The sequence below is a fragment of the Balaenoptera borealis genome, assembly GCF_965194805.1.
Source record: "Balaenoptera borealis genome assembly, chromosome: 13".
NCBI classification, from domain to species: domain Eukaryota; kingdom Metazoa; phylum Chordata; class Mammalia; order Artiodactyla; family Balaenopteridae; genus Balaenoptera; species Balaenoptera borealis.
The window spans coordinates 61,072,013-61,089,270 of record NC_138870.1 but is presented as its reverse complement, the minus strand read 5'-3'; the positions used below and the strand labels follow the sequence as shown (position 1 = coordinate 61,089,270).

Genomic DNA, 17,258 nt, shown 5'->3' with positions numbered 1-17,258 from the left:
TAGACAGCTTGGGCTGCCATAACAAAATACCATAGACTTAAACCACAAAAATTCATTTTCTCACAGTTCTGGAAGCTAGAAATCTGAGTTCAGGTTGCCAGCATGGTTAGGTTCTAGCAAGAGCTCTCTTCCTTTCTTCTTGGCTTGTCGACACCCACCTTTCGCTGTGTCCTCATGTGGAAGATAGAGATCTCTCTCTCTTCCTCTTCTTATAAAACACCAATGCTAATGGATTAGGACTCTACCCTTATGACCTCATTTAACCTCAATTACCTCTTAATTACCTCCTGTCTCCAAATACAGTCACAAGGAGAATTAAATCTTCAACATATGAATTTGGGGGACATACAATTCAATCCATAGCAATAAGAATTCATGATTTGGTGTATATCCAAATTTCTGCTACAGACATGGAGTATTGGTTTTGCCCAGGAGAGGAATTTTGCTCATCAAGTTTCATACCATTTACCAGCTGGCTTATTAGTATTAATAAAAATTAACAGGTTATATCTCAATGTACTTAAGAAGCTAAATGATCCTAAACGTTATCAACCTACCAATTATTTTACAGCTTAGTGAATATTTTTCTGTCTGTAAAATAAAAAGAATTGCTAAACTATTTAAAAGCTAAAACCATCCTATTTTATACTCTTGAAGACACACTCTAGGTCACTCATGAATTATTTCCCATACGAATATAGAACCCACAAGGAAAAATAATAAAGCCAATAAAGAATAAATCTAAGTTGTAAACCATTAAAATTCCTCCAACTGAAAAATGGCATTTGGGACTCAACGGCTCTCAAAATTACCCTTCAAAAAGCTTAAACGCCCTAAGCTTTAAGGCATAATATTTACAACTACCTGTAATATTTACAACTACCATATTGGATTTGCTCTGCTTGTATATTGCAACCTCCCTTACTAAAGTTTGTTTTACACTTCAGTCTGCTTTACATTTCAAAGTCCATAAGCAGCAGCATCAAAATTCTCAAAGAGACAGGAATGAAAAATTTTGAGACTAAAAGATGGACCAGTAGTCCATTTTACATTTGAAATCTCTCAAAAAGCTTTAGTCTCGGGCCTTCCCTGGTGGCGCAGTGGTTGAGAATCTGCCTGCCAATGCAGGGCACACGGGTTCGAGCCCTGGTCTGGGAAGATCCCACATGCCGCGGAGCAAATAGGCCCGTGAGCCACAATTACTGAGCCTGCGCGTCTGGAGCCCGTGCTCCGCAACAAGAGAGGCCGCGATAGTGAGAGGCCCGCGCACCGCGATGAAGAGTGGCCCCCGCTCGCCTCAACTAGAGAAAGCCCTCGCACAGAAACAAAGACCCAACGCAGCTATAAATAAATAAAATTAAAAAAAAAAGAAAGTTTTAGTCTCAATCCTAGATCCCCCAGTGTCATGGTAGATAAAGTCATAATGTTAAAACTTTAAAAAATAGCTGATTTTTTTTTTTAAATGAGAATGGCATTTTTTTCAGCTTTTTTTTTTAACATCTTTATTGGAGTATAATTGCTTTACAATGGTGTGTTAGTTTCTGCTGTATAATAAAGTGAATCAGTGATAATACTTCATTCAAATGATTATATCACTTCTACATTAGCTAGAATTTTTTTTCTAACATTCTTTTTACTTTGTAATAATCTCCCAATATCCATCCACGGTGAATTTCATATGGTTTGCTGAGGATTTGTCTCCTATATTTGACAAGGGAGTGAACAAAATACGTACACCTCACTCAGGTTACAATAGCACATCTGCTTCTCACCTTACAAAATTATAAGTAGATATTCTATGGTTTACAGCAAGGATGTTTATTTCCCGTTATTATCTGATAAGATCAAAAGACTTTAATGCCAAAGGCAAAGGGATGCCCTGATTATGATTACCACTTAGAATTCCTAAACCTTAGAAATTATAATCAATAAGTAATCATGGCAAATCTTTACAGTGGAAACATCTGAAAAGTTCTGAATTGGAAAAGGAACACTACCACAATTACACTGGAACAAAGAAAAGAAAAAAAAAATGTATTTTGACTCTTTCTCTCCTAAGAGCATTTTGCCTTAATTGACTTTTAGATACTTAACCTTACTTTACATAACTATCCCTCAGTCTCAGTTTCTTGAAATGAAGCTATTTGGAAAAACCTTCTGATCTCAATATAAGCTATTTTAGCTCTCAAGTTTATGGCAATAGTCACCTTTCTTTTAAAACTGCCTGATTGGCAGTGCTTCTGTCAGCAGTAATCCCCAGCCTAGACCTTAATGAAATGGTCCTCCCTTTCTCTAGGGCTTTGGATAGCAATTTGGCTATAATTAATTCCAGATTGACCAACGGCCAGTGGAGGAAGTAACTCACTCTCAGAAGAGGATTATTATAACCACAATTTTGTTCTAAATACAGCTGCTCCATCTAGAAAACACAGAAAATACAAATTATTTATCTTGCTATGTTAATTTCAAATGAGCAAGAAAAAGAGAAGGAGGCATAAAAACATTGTTCCCTTTCATTGTAGCTACACAGAAAAAGTAAGCCACAGGGGGGAGAAAAGAAACCTAATAGTTTTTCAAACTTGTCACAATTTTCTAAACTGTAGTTGAAACTGACATCAAACCTTCATTTGAAGTCCTTTTGTAAAGTAGTAAACTCTGTTGATCCTCCCTTCAAAATATTCAGAATCTGCCCATTTCTCACCACCTCCACTGCTATGACTCTGGTCCAATACAGTATTAATTTCTCGGATTAATATAATAGTTTCTCTTTGCTTTGGGTTTGACTCCCCTTCCCCCAACAACCTGTTCTTCATGAAACAGCCAATGTGATCCCTTAAAAATGTAAGTCATGCCAGATCATGCCTGCTATGGACTGAATTATATCCCCCAAAATTCATTTGTTGAAGCCCTAACTCCCAATGTGATGGTATTTGGAGATGGGACCTTAAGAAGCAGGTATTCAGGTTTAGAAGAGGTCAAAAGAATAGGGCCCTCATAATGAAATTAGTATTCTTATAAGAATAAGCACCAGAGAGCTTGCTTTGTCTCCCTCTGCCATGTGAAAACATACCAAGAAGGTGGACGTCTGCAAACCAGGAAGAGAGCTCTCACCAGAACTCAACCATACTGGCACTCTGATCTCAGACTTCCAGCCTCCAGAACTGTGAGAAGATAAAATTCTGTTGTTAAAGCCACCCAGTCTATGGATTTTGTTATGGCAGCCCAAGCCACTAGAGCAATGCCTTTGCTCAAAATAAAAATGAGGGGGCTTCCCTGGTGGCGCAGTGGTTGAGAATCTGCCTGCCAATGCAGGGGACACGGGTTCGAGCCCTGGTCCGGGAAGATCCCACATGCCGCGGAGCAAATGGGCCCGTGAGCCACAATTACTGAGCCTGCGCATCTGGAGCCTGTGCTCCGCAACAAGAGAGGCCGCGATAGTGAGAGGCCCGCGCACCGCGATGAAGAGTGGCCCCCGCTTGCCACAACTGGAGAAAGCCCTCGTACAGAAACGAAGATCCAACACAGCCATAAATAAATAAAATTTAAAAGAAAACAACTCACATTATTTAAAAAAAAAAAAAAAAAATGAATGTCATTCAATGGCTAACCAACAGGATCCTTCACCACCTGGCACAGTTACTTCTCAGACTTCATCTCACCCCACTCTGTCTCATTCACTCTGCATCAAGCACACTGGTTCTTCAACAAGTCATAGATACCCTCTTCCTTAGAGTTCCCACACTCTTTCAGATTTTGAATCAAATGTCACCATTTTCAGCAAGACATTCCCTGACCATCCAACCTGTTTAAAACTTCAACCCCTCCCCCCCCCCAATATTTCTGATACTTGCTTCTCTGCTTTATTTTCTCTAGATTACTTATCACTTTCTAACATTATATACTTATTTTATTGTTTGCCTCTCTGCCCTATTAAAATATAAGCCCAATGAGGATGGGGATTGTTGTCTCTTTGGTTACCTGCAGATTCTTCAGTATCTAATAGAACAGTATCTAGTATATAACAGGTATTTAACAACGTTATCAAATCCATGAGTAAATGTTGTTTTCATTTCAAAGAACAACAAGAGCTCATAGACAACTAGATACTTATTTCATTTTCAGATTGCAAAATCATCCCAGGTACAAAGTACGGCCTCTTAATAGCCTCAGTCTAGAGTCGCCAAGATAATAAACCAAAAGCTCAATACTTCTTCTTGGTATCAACTCACCCATTTTTCACCAAATATTTCCTTTACATAAATTCTAATCGTAAAGTCGCTGCAACTATAACTAATTCAGCTTTCACCTCTTTCACTTGTATTTACCAAAAAAAGAGTTTCCTTGGTAGTTTAAATGAACATCACCATTATTTCTTTGTTTATTCTGTTAAAAAGAAATCATATTTTATTTCATTCACAAAGTAGCCAAAGCTTTGCCTTTTTCCCCTTTCTAGTGTGGTAAAGATAGTTAAAAGAGAAAGAAGTCAGCGATTACTCATTCATTCAACAATAATTTATTGATTACCTACCTTGGGCCAAGCACTGTCTGTTCTAGGCAGAGAGAATAGAGCAGAAGACAAACAGACAAAAAAAATGTCTGTTCTCATAGAACATTCACATTTGGCAAAGGAGGAGAGGTAGCTTGGAGACAGATAATAAATAAAACAAAACATAAATAAAATACATATTAAGGAAGATAATAGAAAGTGCTATGGAGAAAAGTAAATCAGGGAAAAGAGATGGGAAGTGATTGGCAAGGCTGTAATTTAAGTAGGGGGATCAAAGAAGACCTCACTGGAAAAGGTGATATTTCAGTCATGCACATATCTGAAGGAAAACTGTTCTGGGCTGAGGGAAGAATGAATGCAAAGACCCAAGGCTGGCACATGCTTGGTATGTTGGAGAAAAAACAAGGATGGCACTGCAGCTGAAACAGAGAGAGTGAGAAGGAGAGAAGTAGGAGATAAAGTTGGAGTAGCAGCAAGTAGCCAGATCCTCAAGGGTCTTGCAGGCCGAAGAAGAATTCTGGATTCTACTCTATTATTAATGGGAAGCCACTGGAACGTTTGTGCAGGAGTGCAACACCACCAGGTAAGTCCAATATCTTTCCCAAGAACTCAGTAAATTCAAGTATCTCACGTTCTCGTACCACTTTAACTTCACATCTCAGTGAGGTTGAACTCTTCACCCAGGCAAGAATGAGAGTAGTAGCTTTGGAAATGTGGAGAAGTGATCAGACTCCAAATACACTCAGAATGTGGAACCAAAAGGATTTGTTGTTGGTTTAGATGAGTAACATGAGAGAAAAACATTACAAGTCTAAGGATTTTTTTACCTGAACAACTTTTGAAGGGATGAAGCTCCCCTTTACTGAGATGGGGAAGACTATGGAAGGAGCAAGATAGTGGTTTAATATCTGAAGCTAAATATGAACATGTTAATTTGAGATATTCATTAGGCATCCAAATGTAGCTATCAAATAGTCAGTAGAATGTAGAAATTTGGAGTGGAGGAGCAAGAACCAGGCTGGAGATGTAAATTTGGGAATCCAGCATCAGCAGATGGCATTTAAGCCATGAGGCTGGATGAGGTCCACCAACATAGGTATCAAAGAGAAGAGATGCAAAACCGGAGTCCTGGGGCACTCCAGTATTAAGCAGCTAGAGAGGGGAAGAGGAGGAGAAACTGGACTTGGAAAGAACGTCCAGTAAAGAAAAACAAACCCCCAAAACAGGAAAATGTGTTGCCCTGAAAGACAAGTGAAAAACGTGTTTCAAGGATTTGAAGAGAACAACTGTGTCAGATGCTGTTGACAGCTCAAGATGAAGACTGAGAATTGGCCATTGGATTTAGCAATGTAGAAGCATTATTGAACTCAACAAGAGCAGTTTTAGTATAGTGTTGGGGGCAAAAGCCTGATGTAGAGTGCACTCAAGAGACAAGGGAAAGCAAGAAATTGGAGTCAGTGGAGACGGACAACTCTTTCAAGCAGTTTAGCTGTAAAATAAAGGAGAGAATGATATAGTAGCTGCAGTCAGTGTGCATGTGTGTGGTTAGGCTGAGAGAAATAGCACTACGTTTTTAATGCTGATGGGGAAAGAAAGACCCAACAATGATGGAGAATTGAAGATCCAGGAAAGAGAAGAGAGAATTGCTAAAGGGATGTCCTTGAGCAGGTGAGAGAGGATGGGATCAGGTGCACAAGAGGAGGAGGTGTCCATTACTGGACGAACACCACTCGACCCACATTGATAGGAAAGAGAGCAGAGCGTATGGCACAAGACTCGTGCAATGACTACATAGGAAAATGTTGAAAGTAGTTATTTCCTAGCTTAATGGCAAAGTCGTAAGGGCCAAATACCTCTGTTGGAATATGTAAAACAATGCTTTGGAGGCATCTATAAATAAGCCCTGATTAAGTTAAGCACTTTCTAAAGTTGCATTCATTTTCAGGATAAACAATATTTCACAAAACCCTGACTGAATTCATGAAAATATACTTAGGAGTAAATCCAAAGTTGTGAAGCTCTGAAATTCTTAAAACCAGAGAAGGAGGGAGGAGGGCGGTAAACAAATTGAACAAGTAACAATATTGGCAAACTAGCTAAATAATAAAAAACTTCTCTTTAACTAGACTGTAAGCTTCTAGTGGAAGAGGCCACTGTTGCTGAGTACAATATACATAGTAACTACTCAATAAATGCTGTTGAATTAATTAGTTAATTCAGTTCTATAGCTGGTTTGTGTTGCATAAAATTCTCCACCCAGTGTACTTGTGGTTTGCTAGTTTATAGCAGTAATAATCTTATGCATCATTCCCACTAAAAGGCATTGTTTTCATTGATTTGTTTATTTCTTTTTTTGTATTAGTAACTGAACATTATAAACATTGAGCATCATATATATGTTTTGTTTGCTAGTACAGTCTTGGAAGCGTATAGCATGTAATAGCTGCAAAACAGCTTAACAAGAACAGTTAAATGGCCATATTATAGAATAATTAATGAAGGGGGAAATGCCTTGCTAAATTGTGTTAAAATACTTGTTAAATATTGAAGTAACTGTGTCTGTTTTAATAGGGTTTGGCGGTGTTTCAGCACAAATGGTTATCAGAGTGAAGGTTAGGAACATATAAAAAATATTTTCCATTAAAAGACATGATAACTGTTGGGTTGATGAGAAAATCACCACATGAAGGGTTTTTCAGAAATAAATTACCTTCATAAAATTGGGAGACTATAGTTATTTGATTCCAAAGAGGGGGAAAAGGATAGTCATTTGAAGAAACTTATTTCTCTAAAGTACCTGGTAAACTAGAAGGCAAAGAACTGCCTCATCTGATTTCCTAAGAAATGCACTAGTAATGTTAACCTACAGAGATCCTTATGTTCATCTCCACCAAGAAACCACATCATTAAATAGCTCCAGTGTATATTCAAATATTTTTAGGGATTCTGGTTGAAGGAAGCATCTTGGGAGTGAACAGACATTATACATAATTAGATCAGACTATATAAAGAGCTTCTAGAGATTTTATTTTAAAAAGCAGTGTTAACTTGAGGCTATCAACAAAACATATATATAGCACTCAATATTTACCTAATCAAAAGGAAGGTAAGAAAAGTCATCATTTAAAAAAATTAAGCCTCAAATAATAACTCAAGTATGAGAGGTATAATTAAAATGAGAATAGTATTATATGATTATCACCTCAAATTAAAAACAACAAATATACCCATTACTTAAAGAAAAAAGATACATAACCACAGAGAGTGAAATGTATAGCAGTCAATACAAATATTTTCTGAAGGAAAAAACTCCAAAGCTTTACTACTTGCAAATAGCAAATCATCATCATCACCATCAACATCATCATCATCATCACCTCCATCATCATCACCACAATAAAGAAATGGATCTATCTGTTATAGCTTAAACAAAACTCAGTCATTCAAGCTAGCCTCTCTTATTCATGAACTTCAATAGGGCAATTTATCCCATAGCTTACCTATTCCATTATAGAAAAACAGATAGACTCCATCAACATGATACATAGAGCCTAAGGTATCCATGGCTTTCCCCACCACACAATTCTCAAAATCATTTCTCCCCTTTCTTTTCCACCTCTGATTAAATTTGTTTCTTTTTTCAGGACTTTAGTAAAGATAAGGCTTCTTTTTATGTCCCTTTCATGCCTACAGCATCATGCAATGATCCCACATTCTTAACTACATGGTTCTACATTTTTGCCCCACAAAATTTTGGAGCTTGATTATATTCTATATAGTGAGTCCCTAATCCATTAATTCCTGTAAATATCATATTCTCTCCTTAAGGAAATCACAACCTCCTTGAAGCCATAAATTCTTGTTACAAAATACCTGTGCTCCCTCTACAATTACAGCACTGTGCCAAGGAAGTAACAAATTCTTCATAAAAGCATGGTGTCCTGAAAAGAAGCAATCAAGCAAACTCCTTTATGAAACGTATTGATTTACAAACTAGCAGCAAAAGAAAACTGAAAACTATTATAATTAATTGAAATCTAAATAGAATGAATAACAAAATATTCCAATACGAATCTGAGTCACTTTATCTGCCACCTAATTGACTTATTAAAAAAAAAACTATCATGAAAAAACATTTAAAATACTCAAATATATCTTCTGATTGATGAAATTATGAGTTATAAGACATGTGCTTATTTATTTTTTTAACAAATTTTCTATAAGGACCATATATTACTTTTTAACATCAATATGAAATTAACAAAAATAGTTACTACATTATTCCTCTAGCAATCAGATTACCTAGTTTATTAAGGTGACCCATATTTTAATCTCTGAATTCTCAAAGTTCCTGGAATCTGTTTCATCAGAATCCCAAGAATCTGGAGCCAGAGAACCTGGGTTTGAATTATAAACCCACTAATTCCTGCTGTGTGATCTGAGTACATTACTTAGTCACTTAGTGCCGAAATTTCGTCACCTGGAAAATGAGAAAATAACAGCCACTACCTCAAAATGCTGTAATAAAGATTAAACGGGTTAGAATGTACGAAGCCCTTAAGAGTGGCCCACATTTAGTAAACAGAAACCCATTTGTTTTTGTAGTTGTGGTCAGTAAGTTTTGGGGATAAGAGGAAAGATAAGTTAATTATAATTCTATAACAACCTTCTTTTAAAGTAAACCTCCATGCCTCAGAGACTTCTCATGAAAATAGGGCACAGAGCTATAGAAAGGCTTGCTGTACTGATCAAGCAGATTCTATACCTCACATTACAACTTAACAACAAGAAAGAGAAAATCTCTACAAACTTCCTACTAATAGTTTTAATTACCTAATGGAGAGATTTAAAAACAAATCCTTACACAGCATACCCTCCTGCCTATTTGGGCTTTAAAATGTTAAAGGAATATCCTTATGCAACAAGGAGAATCAATATTGTCCCAACTGCAAGCATCAGAATTCCTCTTAGGGAACTACTCTGATAAACTACTTGGAGCGGAAACTCAAATCCTTAGAGCTGAGCTAGCATAAGATGATACAATGGCAGAGAAAGTTAAGACTATTCAGCATTAGAAATGAAAAAAAAATTTGGGAAGAGAGCAGATATTGCTGAGTTTATGACAGAACAGCAAAGTGATTTTTAAGAAAAGAAGGATTCAATATTACATTTTAAGGGTTTGTTTGGGGTTTTTGCAATGTAATGCCCTGACATTTACATATGCGCACATCCCCGCAAAGCACCAGTAGAGTCAGACCAACTGGTGGAGGTCTGTTTGGGGTTTTCTAATGCAAATCAAAAAAAAGAGGCAAGTTCCACAACTCCCTTGACATCTGGGACAGGGACAACCTGTGAGGTAAGGGTGTGATCTGTTCACAGAAACAGTTCTTCTCAAGAAGTGAGTATTTTTAGAACACAAATATTTCTCCTTCCCTCTATTTCCAGAACCCTCCCCATGGAGAATTATCAGAAACGCTGATCTGTGATCTGTACTCACTGTCTCTAGTTGCAGCATCCACCCCATTTGTTCTTGAACACACCCATCAGGTTTTTGACCTGAAACTGCTCTTGCCCAGGTCACACGGTAGTCTCAATGAATGATCAATTCTCAGTCCTCATCTATCTCGACTTACTACAATTTATCATCTGCTTTTCTGTGAAATACTTTCTTCACCAAATGCCCAGAACATCTAATATACCTATTTCTTTAGTGCCTTAATCACTTGCTTCTTCTCAGTAGCCTTTACCAGCTCCTAATCTCTCTAACTGCTAAACGGTTCCTATTCTCTTTTTTTTTTTTTTGTCTGCATTCAGTCTTCATTGCTGCGCGCGGGCTTTCTCTAGTTGCTGCGAGCGGGGGCTACTCTTCGTTGCGGTCACTGTGGTGGCTTCTCTTGCTGTGGAGCACGGGCTCTAGGCGCACAGGCTTCAGTAGTTGTGGCACACAGGCTCAGTAGTTGTGGCTCGCGGGCTCTAGAGTGCAAGCTCAGTAGGTGTGGCACATGGGCTTAGTTGCTCTGCGGCATGTGGGATCTTCCCAGACCAGGGATCAAACCTGTGTCCCCTGCATTGGCAGGCGGATTCTTAACCACTGCGCCACCCAGGAAGTCCCTCCTATTCTCTTTTCTACCTGCTCTCACAGCCTTGGTGATCCCATCCAGCCTCATAGCTTTATACATCGTAAAATGCCGGCAAATGTATATCTCTAGCTGGATTACTCAGCCAACTCCATATTTGTAAATTGAACTGTCTACTTGAGTTTCTTACAGACATCAAGTTGCCACCTAAATGTTTAATAGACATATCAGTCTTTAAAATGATCTCTTTCCACAATCCTTCTCTCTCAGTAAATGGCAATTCCATCCTTCCAGTTCTTAGGCGCAAAACCTTGGAATCACTCATGGTACGTCTCTTTCCCCCAAATCCCACATCCGGTTCATCAGCAAATTTGCTGCCTCTACTTTCAATATATGCCTAGAATTAGACCACTTCTGACTACCTCACACTTAATACCCTAGTCCAAGCAATATCAAATTTTCCCTGAATTTTGCCACAGCCTCTTAACTGGTTTTCATGCCTCTGCCCTTTCCCCCTACAACAGGATCTCTCAATCTCAGCATTATTAGTATCTTGGGCTAGATAACTCCTTGTTGTAGGAGGCTGCCATGTGCATTGTAGGATGTTCAGCAGCTTCCCTGGCAATAGCACACACTCCACCAGTCCCCCCTGAGCTGTGCAAAACAAAACGCCTCCAGATATTACCACGTGCCTCTGAGGGACAGAATCACCCCTCAGTGGAGAACCATTGCCCTACCGTGTATTCAACCTAGTGACAAGAGTGACCCTTTTATAACAGAAGCCAGATTATGTAATACCTCTGCTCAAAACTGACCAATAGATCTCCATCATACCCCCCCCAAAAAACAAACACACACAACAACAACAACAATAAAAAAAACCAAAGTCCTTACCACAGCCTGCTGGCTCTACAGGATCTGTCACCTACCCACTACTCCTTGACCTCATCTCCTATTTCTCACCCCTTTACTCACTCCGCTCCAGTCCTCCTTGCCTCTTTGCTGTTCCTCAAATACATGAACAAAGTTCCCATCTCAACGTCTGGGCACTGTGTTGCCTCTGCCTAGAGTCTTCGTCCCATGGCATCCACTTGGCTTACTCCTTCACTCCCTTAAGTTCTTTGCCCAAAAGTCAGCTTCCCAATAAAGCTTTCCATATTCACCCATTTAAAACATTCAGCCTTTCCCCATGCCCCATGTGCTCCCACACTTCCTATCCCTCCATTCTAGCTTTATTTTTAATGGCACTTATCTCCATCTGACATGCTATGTGGATCACTAATTGCTTAAAGGTCTGGCTCTACCTAATAGAATGTTAAGCCCCAGGTGGGAAGTGATTTTTGCCTTCTTTTATTTGCAGCTGCCTCCCAATGACATAGAAAAGTGCATATGTGAGGTACTCAATAAATGGTTATTAAATAAATGAGGGAAGGAAGGAAGAAGGAAGGAAGGAAGGAAGGAAGAGAGGAAAGAGGGAAGGAAGAAAGGAAGAAGGAAGGAGGGAGGGAGGGGAGGAAGGAGGAAGGAAGGGGGAGGGAGGGAAGAATAGGTGTCTTGGAAACCATCTTAGATCTAAAAAGTCAAGGCAGATACAGCTGATATCTAGGATACATCTATATTCATCATGTACAAAGACTGAGTTAATGTCCATAGAATTCACTGAAAATATAATTTGTAATGTACAGTAGAAAGTAAGGATTTGTCAAAATGTTTCTGTGCTTCGGAATTTTTATGTAGGGAGCATTTAGAAAGTATATTTATAAATCCATTAACATATAGCTCTAAATATTTAAAGGTATATTAAATAAGTAGAACTTCAAGAGAAATTTTACAAAGTGCAGGGCATGTGGAAACTCCCCTAGATACATAAAAAGGAGTGTGCTGGGATTAGTCAAATCATTCAATTATATACACCATAAGGTAGCTTAACAAGTAATAGTAACAGTGAACAAAGCTCTTTTCTACAGATGAAAGACTGCATAGTTCAATTGTGAGTGAAAGAGGAACAGAAATGCTTCCTGCTGCAAGCTGACAGTTACACGGAACCCCCTGAAGTTATAAATTGAGTTCCTCTACTAATTACTGGTCTGAAGGGGACAAAGATTCACATTTTATTTCTCTTGCTACACATGCAACATAAGCACTCGTGAATTTTACATTAGGGTCAAGCTGGGAAGTTCCCAGCCCGTTTTACCTGGTGTAGAGAACAGTGTCACCCCCGTGCAAATGAAGTCACGTCTTCCTTTCTGCCTTGGGTGCCTACCAGGGAGATTTCAGTGTAACAGAGTCTAATAGGGAAGTTGATATAGAGGGGAAAATAAAGAAGGAAGAACAAAACATAGATCCTATTTGAAATAAAATTTTGTTTAGAAATTTGAAAGGAAATCTTAGGGATTCTAAGAGCACATGTTTCAAAAGACCTCAGAATTTTGTAATATCACTCATTAAAACTGTATGCTATACCCATTGATAACAATATCAACCATTCTATCTACTTTGTGAATCACTGATTATAAGACCAATAAAGCTACACAGCAGGCAGGTACTTTAGTGAAATAGGCCCATCTCCAGAGACAAGGACCTGCAGTTCAAATGCTAATACTTTTGACCAGGTAAGCACTTTATTTTTGTCAATGAGTGATAACTTTTATGTGGATGCTGGTTAACAACACTCCTGAGAAGGAAAATGGATGGGGGACGAGGGGTGAGGAACAAAAAACGGTTGTGATATTAATATTTCAAAACAGGTTTTCTGAGAAGAAAAAATAGCCTCAGCATTTCTAATGGGTATATATATACCCTTTCTAACTTCCTGGAACATCTCAGTTCACTCCCTGTAAAAGCAGCAGCTTCATGCAAATTAGGATAACAAAATTCATTCATGTATTCATTCAACAAATAATTATTGAACCTACTCACTTTGTAAAAGAAAGAAATGTAAACATATTCATGGTGAACACAATCTCCATCATTGCAATTTTCCTCCTCTCTTGTTTTTATTCTATTTACTGTAACTGTGTACTCAAAATATGACTGAACAAAAATAATCTAATGGATGACTAATACATTCAGGGCTGACATGTGAGAATTAGGAAACAGAAACTAATCAATGAGTGCCTTCTTAGTGTAAAACATTGTATAGTTCTGGGAGTCATCAAGACCTAGCTTGAAATCCCAACTCCTTTTCTTACTGGCTGTCTGAGTAAATGAAAGACTCCCAGGTCTCAATTCCCTTATGTGGAAAATGTTCTAACGGTACCTACCCACAGAGCAGTTGTGAAGATTAAACGAGATGTTGGCAAGCACCCCTTCATAGTGCTTATTCAACAAATTAGCTCTTTGGGTTATCTTTTGGAATCTTAAACTCATGTAATGACTTTCTTAATTCCTATGAGCACTTTTTGGCAAGACTTAAAAACACTGAATTTTATTTTACCTCTTCAGAAGAAACTGTTTTCTGTGCTCATCTTCTCTAAAAATATAACCTTAGAATTTTCCTGTTTCTGGATGTCTCAAATAAATGCATGAAGAAGAAATCCCACCTTCAAGGAGCCCTTACGATAAAATAACCAAGAAAATTCTTACCTAGTTTTGGCAAGGAATAGGGCACTTTAAAGTAGTCTTCATAAAATTCTATTAATCTCTTTGTTATATGGAGAGCATAGTCCCCGGATCCTCTTCTGATAGCATCAGGTCTTGCATATAAGCGTACCTAATTAAAAATATATAGAAAAGTTACTTTAGCCTCTTGATCCTCCAATTTTATCTTCCCTGCGTATATGAACCTATACAAATCACTTTGAATACTACGAATATTAAGCAGCATTCTTGTTCATATATCAAAGCATGCTGTGGCTGAAAGAACCAAACTTAAACAATTAAAGTAACCAAGTTGAGCAAGTCACAGTTTCCCAGCTTTACAAGTTGACAGAGAGAAGATTTATATTGCATCAAAATAAATATTCAAAGTTATCACTTACATGTGCTTGCTAGAGATAGGAAGGTACGGTGGATTAGTATAACGGTTTCCTGACTATGCTGAAAGCAGGCGGGATATGGTGGCTTGGCAGGAGAGAAAATTCATGGTTTGTTAAAGTTACATTGCAACAAGCTTTGGAAGTATTACCAGGCTGAACAAAAAAATAATTTAGGCTTCTTCTTTTCTTTGGAAACAACTATCCAATTGTCCTTATTCCCAATATGCAAAGTAGGATAGAAAACTTTTCATGTACATAAATGATTGCCATTTTGGAAGGCTGTCTGCAACCGTTCCCGGCTTCAAAACCAGCTGAAGTCAGTCATATTTCTAACACAATCTGGATACTTAATATTGATTTTCAAATCAAGCATTGTATATTATCTAGTCCTTGGCCAAAAAGGAGCCTGAGGCAAATAACATAAAACTGAACAAAACTAACAATTGTACAGAAAAGGTTAAAATGAGATTAGTTTTCTTAAAGCTTTCATAAAGCTATCTGGCATCTTTCTTTCCAAAGGCTAAATCTGTTTTTCACAGATGCAGTCCCTAATCCTCATATCAATTCTGTGAATAAGAAATATGTATTTTGTGGAGCAGTGGAGAGCCTGGGAGGTGGGTTTCATTCCTGCTCTGCCATGAACCAAGCTGGGAGATACTGAACAAATTACTTAACCTCTTTGGGTCTCAAGTGTTCTCATTCATAAAATAAAGGTGTTAGCCACCAGCTGGTTGCCAAAGTGCTTTTCAGTTCTAAAACACATTACTTCCAATCCCATTTTACAGATAAGGGAGTTTGTGTTCTTTGTAAATCACTAAAAAAGTAAATGGTTTACTTGGTGTGTAGAAATGGATCTTTATATTCAACAGGAAGACAAAAGAGAGCTGTACTCAATCATATAAAAATTGATTATACAATTAGCTCTTTATTATTCTTGCTTAAAGAAAGACAACAGAGATGTGTGTAATCAAAAAGAGCAAAAAGTCAAGGAAAACACATTCTGACTTTGTTAGAAAGACCTGTAATCCAATAAGATGTTTACTAAATTCAATAACAATTATTTACTGAAATTGTGAAACGACTTCCCATCTGACAACCAAATGAAATATCAAATGTAGTTCACGGTTGCCTACAGTTTTGGTTGGCAGGACTATAAAACCAGAAACTGTCAGGAGACACCACCTGCAACAGCAGAAACTACCACTCTCAGAGAGACAGTGGTTAGGACCCCCTACCCCTGACATCAACTGCTTATAAACATGCAATGTCTTAAGTTGCCAAAAAACAGACCCTAAGGAAAGTATGAGTGTACAGGTGATTTATCAAGGAAGTGTTCTCAAGGAGAAACCTACAAGGGAGCAAGGAAAACAATATAAGGCAGCATAAAAAGCCAAGCAAGGGTGTAATTTCAAGTGAAGTCCTGGCCTCGGCCTGATCCTACAGGGAGCTCTAGAGTGTAAATTGCACTGGTGAGTTTGTGCTGCCTTGAGGTAAGAGAGCTTCCATATTCCTGCATCTCAGTCATTGGATACTGGTTACCCAGGAGAAGGCATAAAATCCCAGGCACTTGTTCTTGAAGGATCTGGATGATGCAACTCCTGTGGTCCAAGGAGAGTCCTTAGGAGAAGAGGTCAGGTGTGAACTGTTAGAAGCAAAAGAGTGAGAGCTGGGTGATAAGCACACCAAACAGGAAAGGAGATCTGGTCTGTGCACCAATAGCATACACCACAGACAAGAATCATTCATTCCTGCATTCACTCATTCAACAAATATTTATTTGGCATCTGCTTTGCACCACGGCCTGGACTAAGCATTTTTAAGTGATGAAGAAGACATGTTCTCTAACCACAGATGGTACAAAGCATTATTGGGAACAAAAAGCAATGAAAATGTAATCCCCATTCTCAAAGAGCTTCCCATTAATAAAGGTAAATTAGATAATAATAACAGATAATGATGCATGCCATATGAATGGTAAGCCATGAGTGCCAAGTGGAAACTGAGGAGAACAGATAGTTTTCAGAAGGTTCAAGGTGAAGTAAATAGTAAATTCATGTTAAAACCAGAACCAGAACCACTGCAAAATAATGCAGCAAAAGGTCACTGATTTTACTCCCAGGGAGTATCATTGATTTTAGTAGAAACACAGCCATTCCTGTCAATCAGCTCTACCTGTTAGTCAAGCTATCTGTAGGCCCAGACAAGAGAAGCACAATTAAATCAATCTGGTTGTCAAGATTTGATGGAAATGATCCAATCTGAGTGAGAAGATAAAACGTACACATGATTAGCACAGAGTCTTCATTTATTCATTTAAACATTTATTGCACGCCTGCCGTGTGCCAGGCATTGTACTAGAGAGTAGAAATAGAACAATAAAAATTTCTGCCAGAAAATAAACAAAACATTTACTCTTACTGCTCTTAAGAAGCTCACAATATGTGAAGAAACAAACAAATAAATCAACAGCAAAATACAATGTAAGAAATGTAACTGCATTTTGCCTTCCCTCCCATTACAATGAACTCCTGTAATGTAACGGAATGAACTCCCATTACAAAGGACTGAGCTCCTACCCACAGCCAAACCCTCCACATTCTACCCCTCCTGCCTTTTTGAAGACATTATTCTCAAAATTCTCCCCTTTATCTCCCACATCACCAATTTATGCTTCCATACTGTATCCTTTTCATCAGC

General features: G+C 38.2%; 1 protein-coding gene across 1 annotated transcript in view; it reads right to left on the bottom strand.

Moving 5' to 3' along the window:
* TRHDE (thyrotropin releasing hormone degrading enzyme) overlaps positions 1 to 17,258 on the bottom strand; it is a 416,748-nt gene that overhangs the window by 276,165 nt on the left and 123,325 nt on the right. The window contains exon 3 of the mRNA XM_082351569.1: positions 14,170 to 14,296. Coding sequence (XP_082207695.1) covers positions 14,170 to 14,296 — 127 coding nt within the window. The remainder of the gene's footprint in view (positions 1 to 14,169; positions 14,297 to 17,258) is intronic.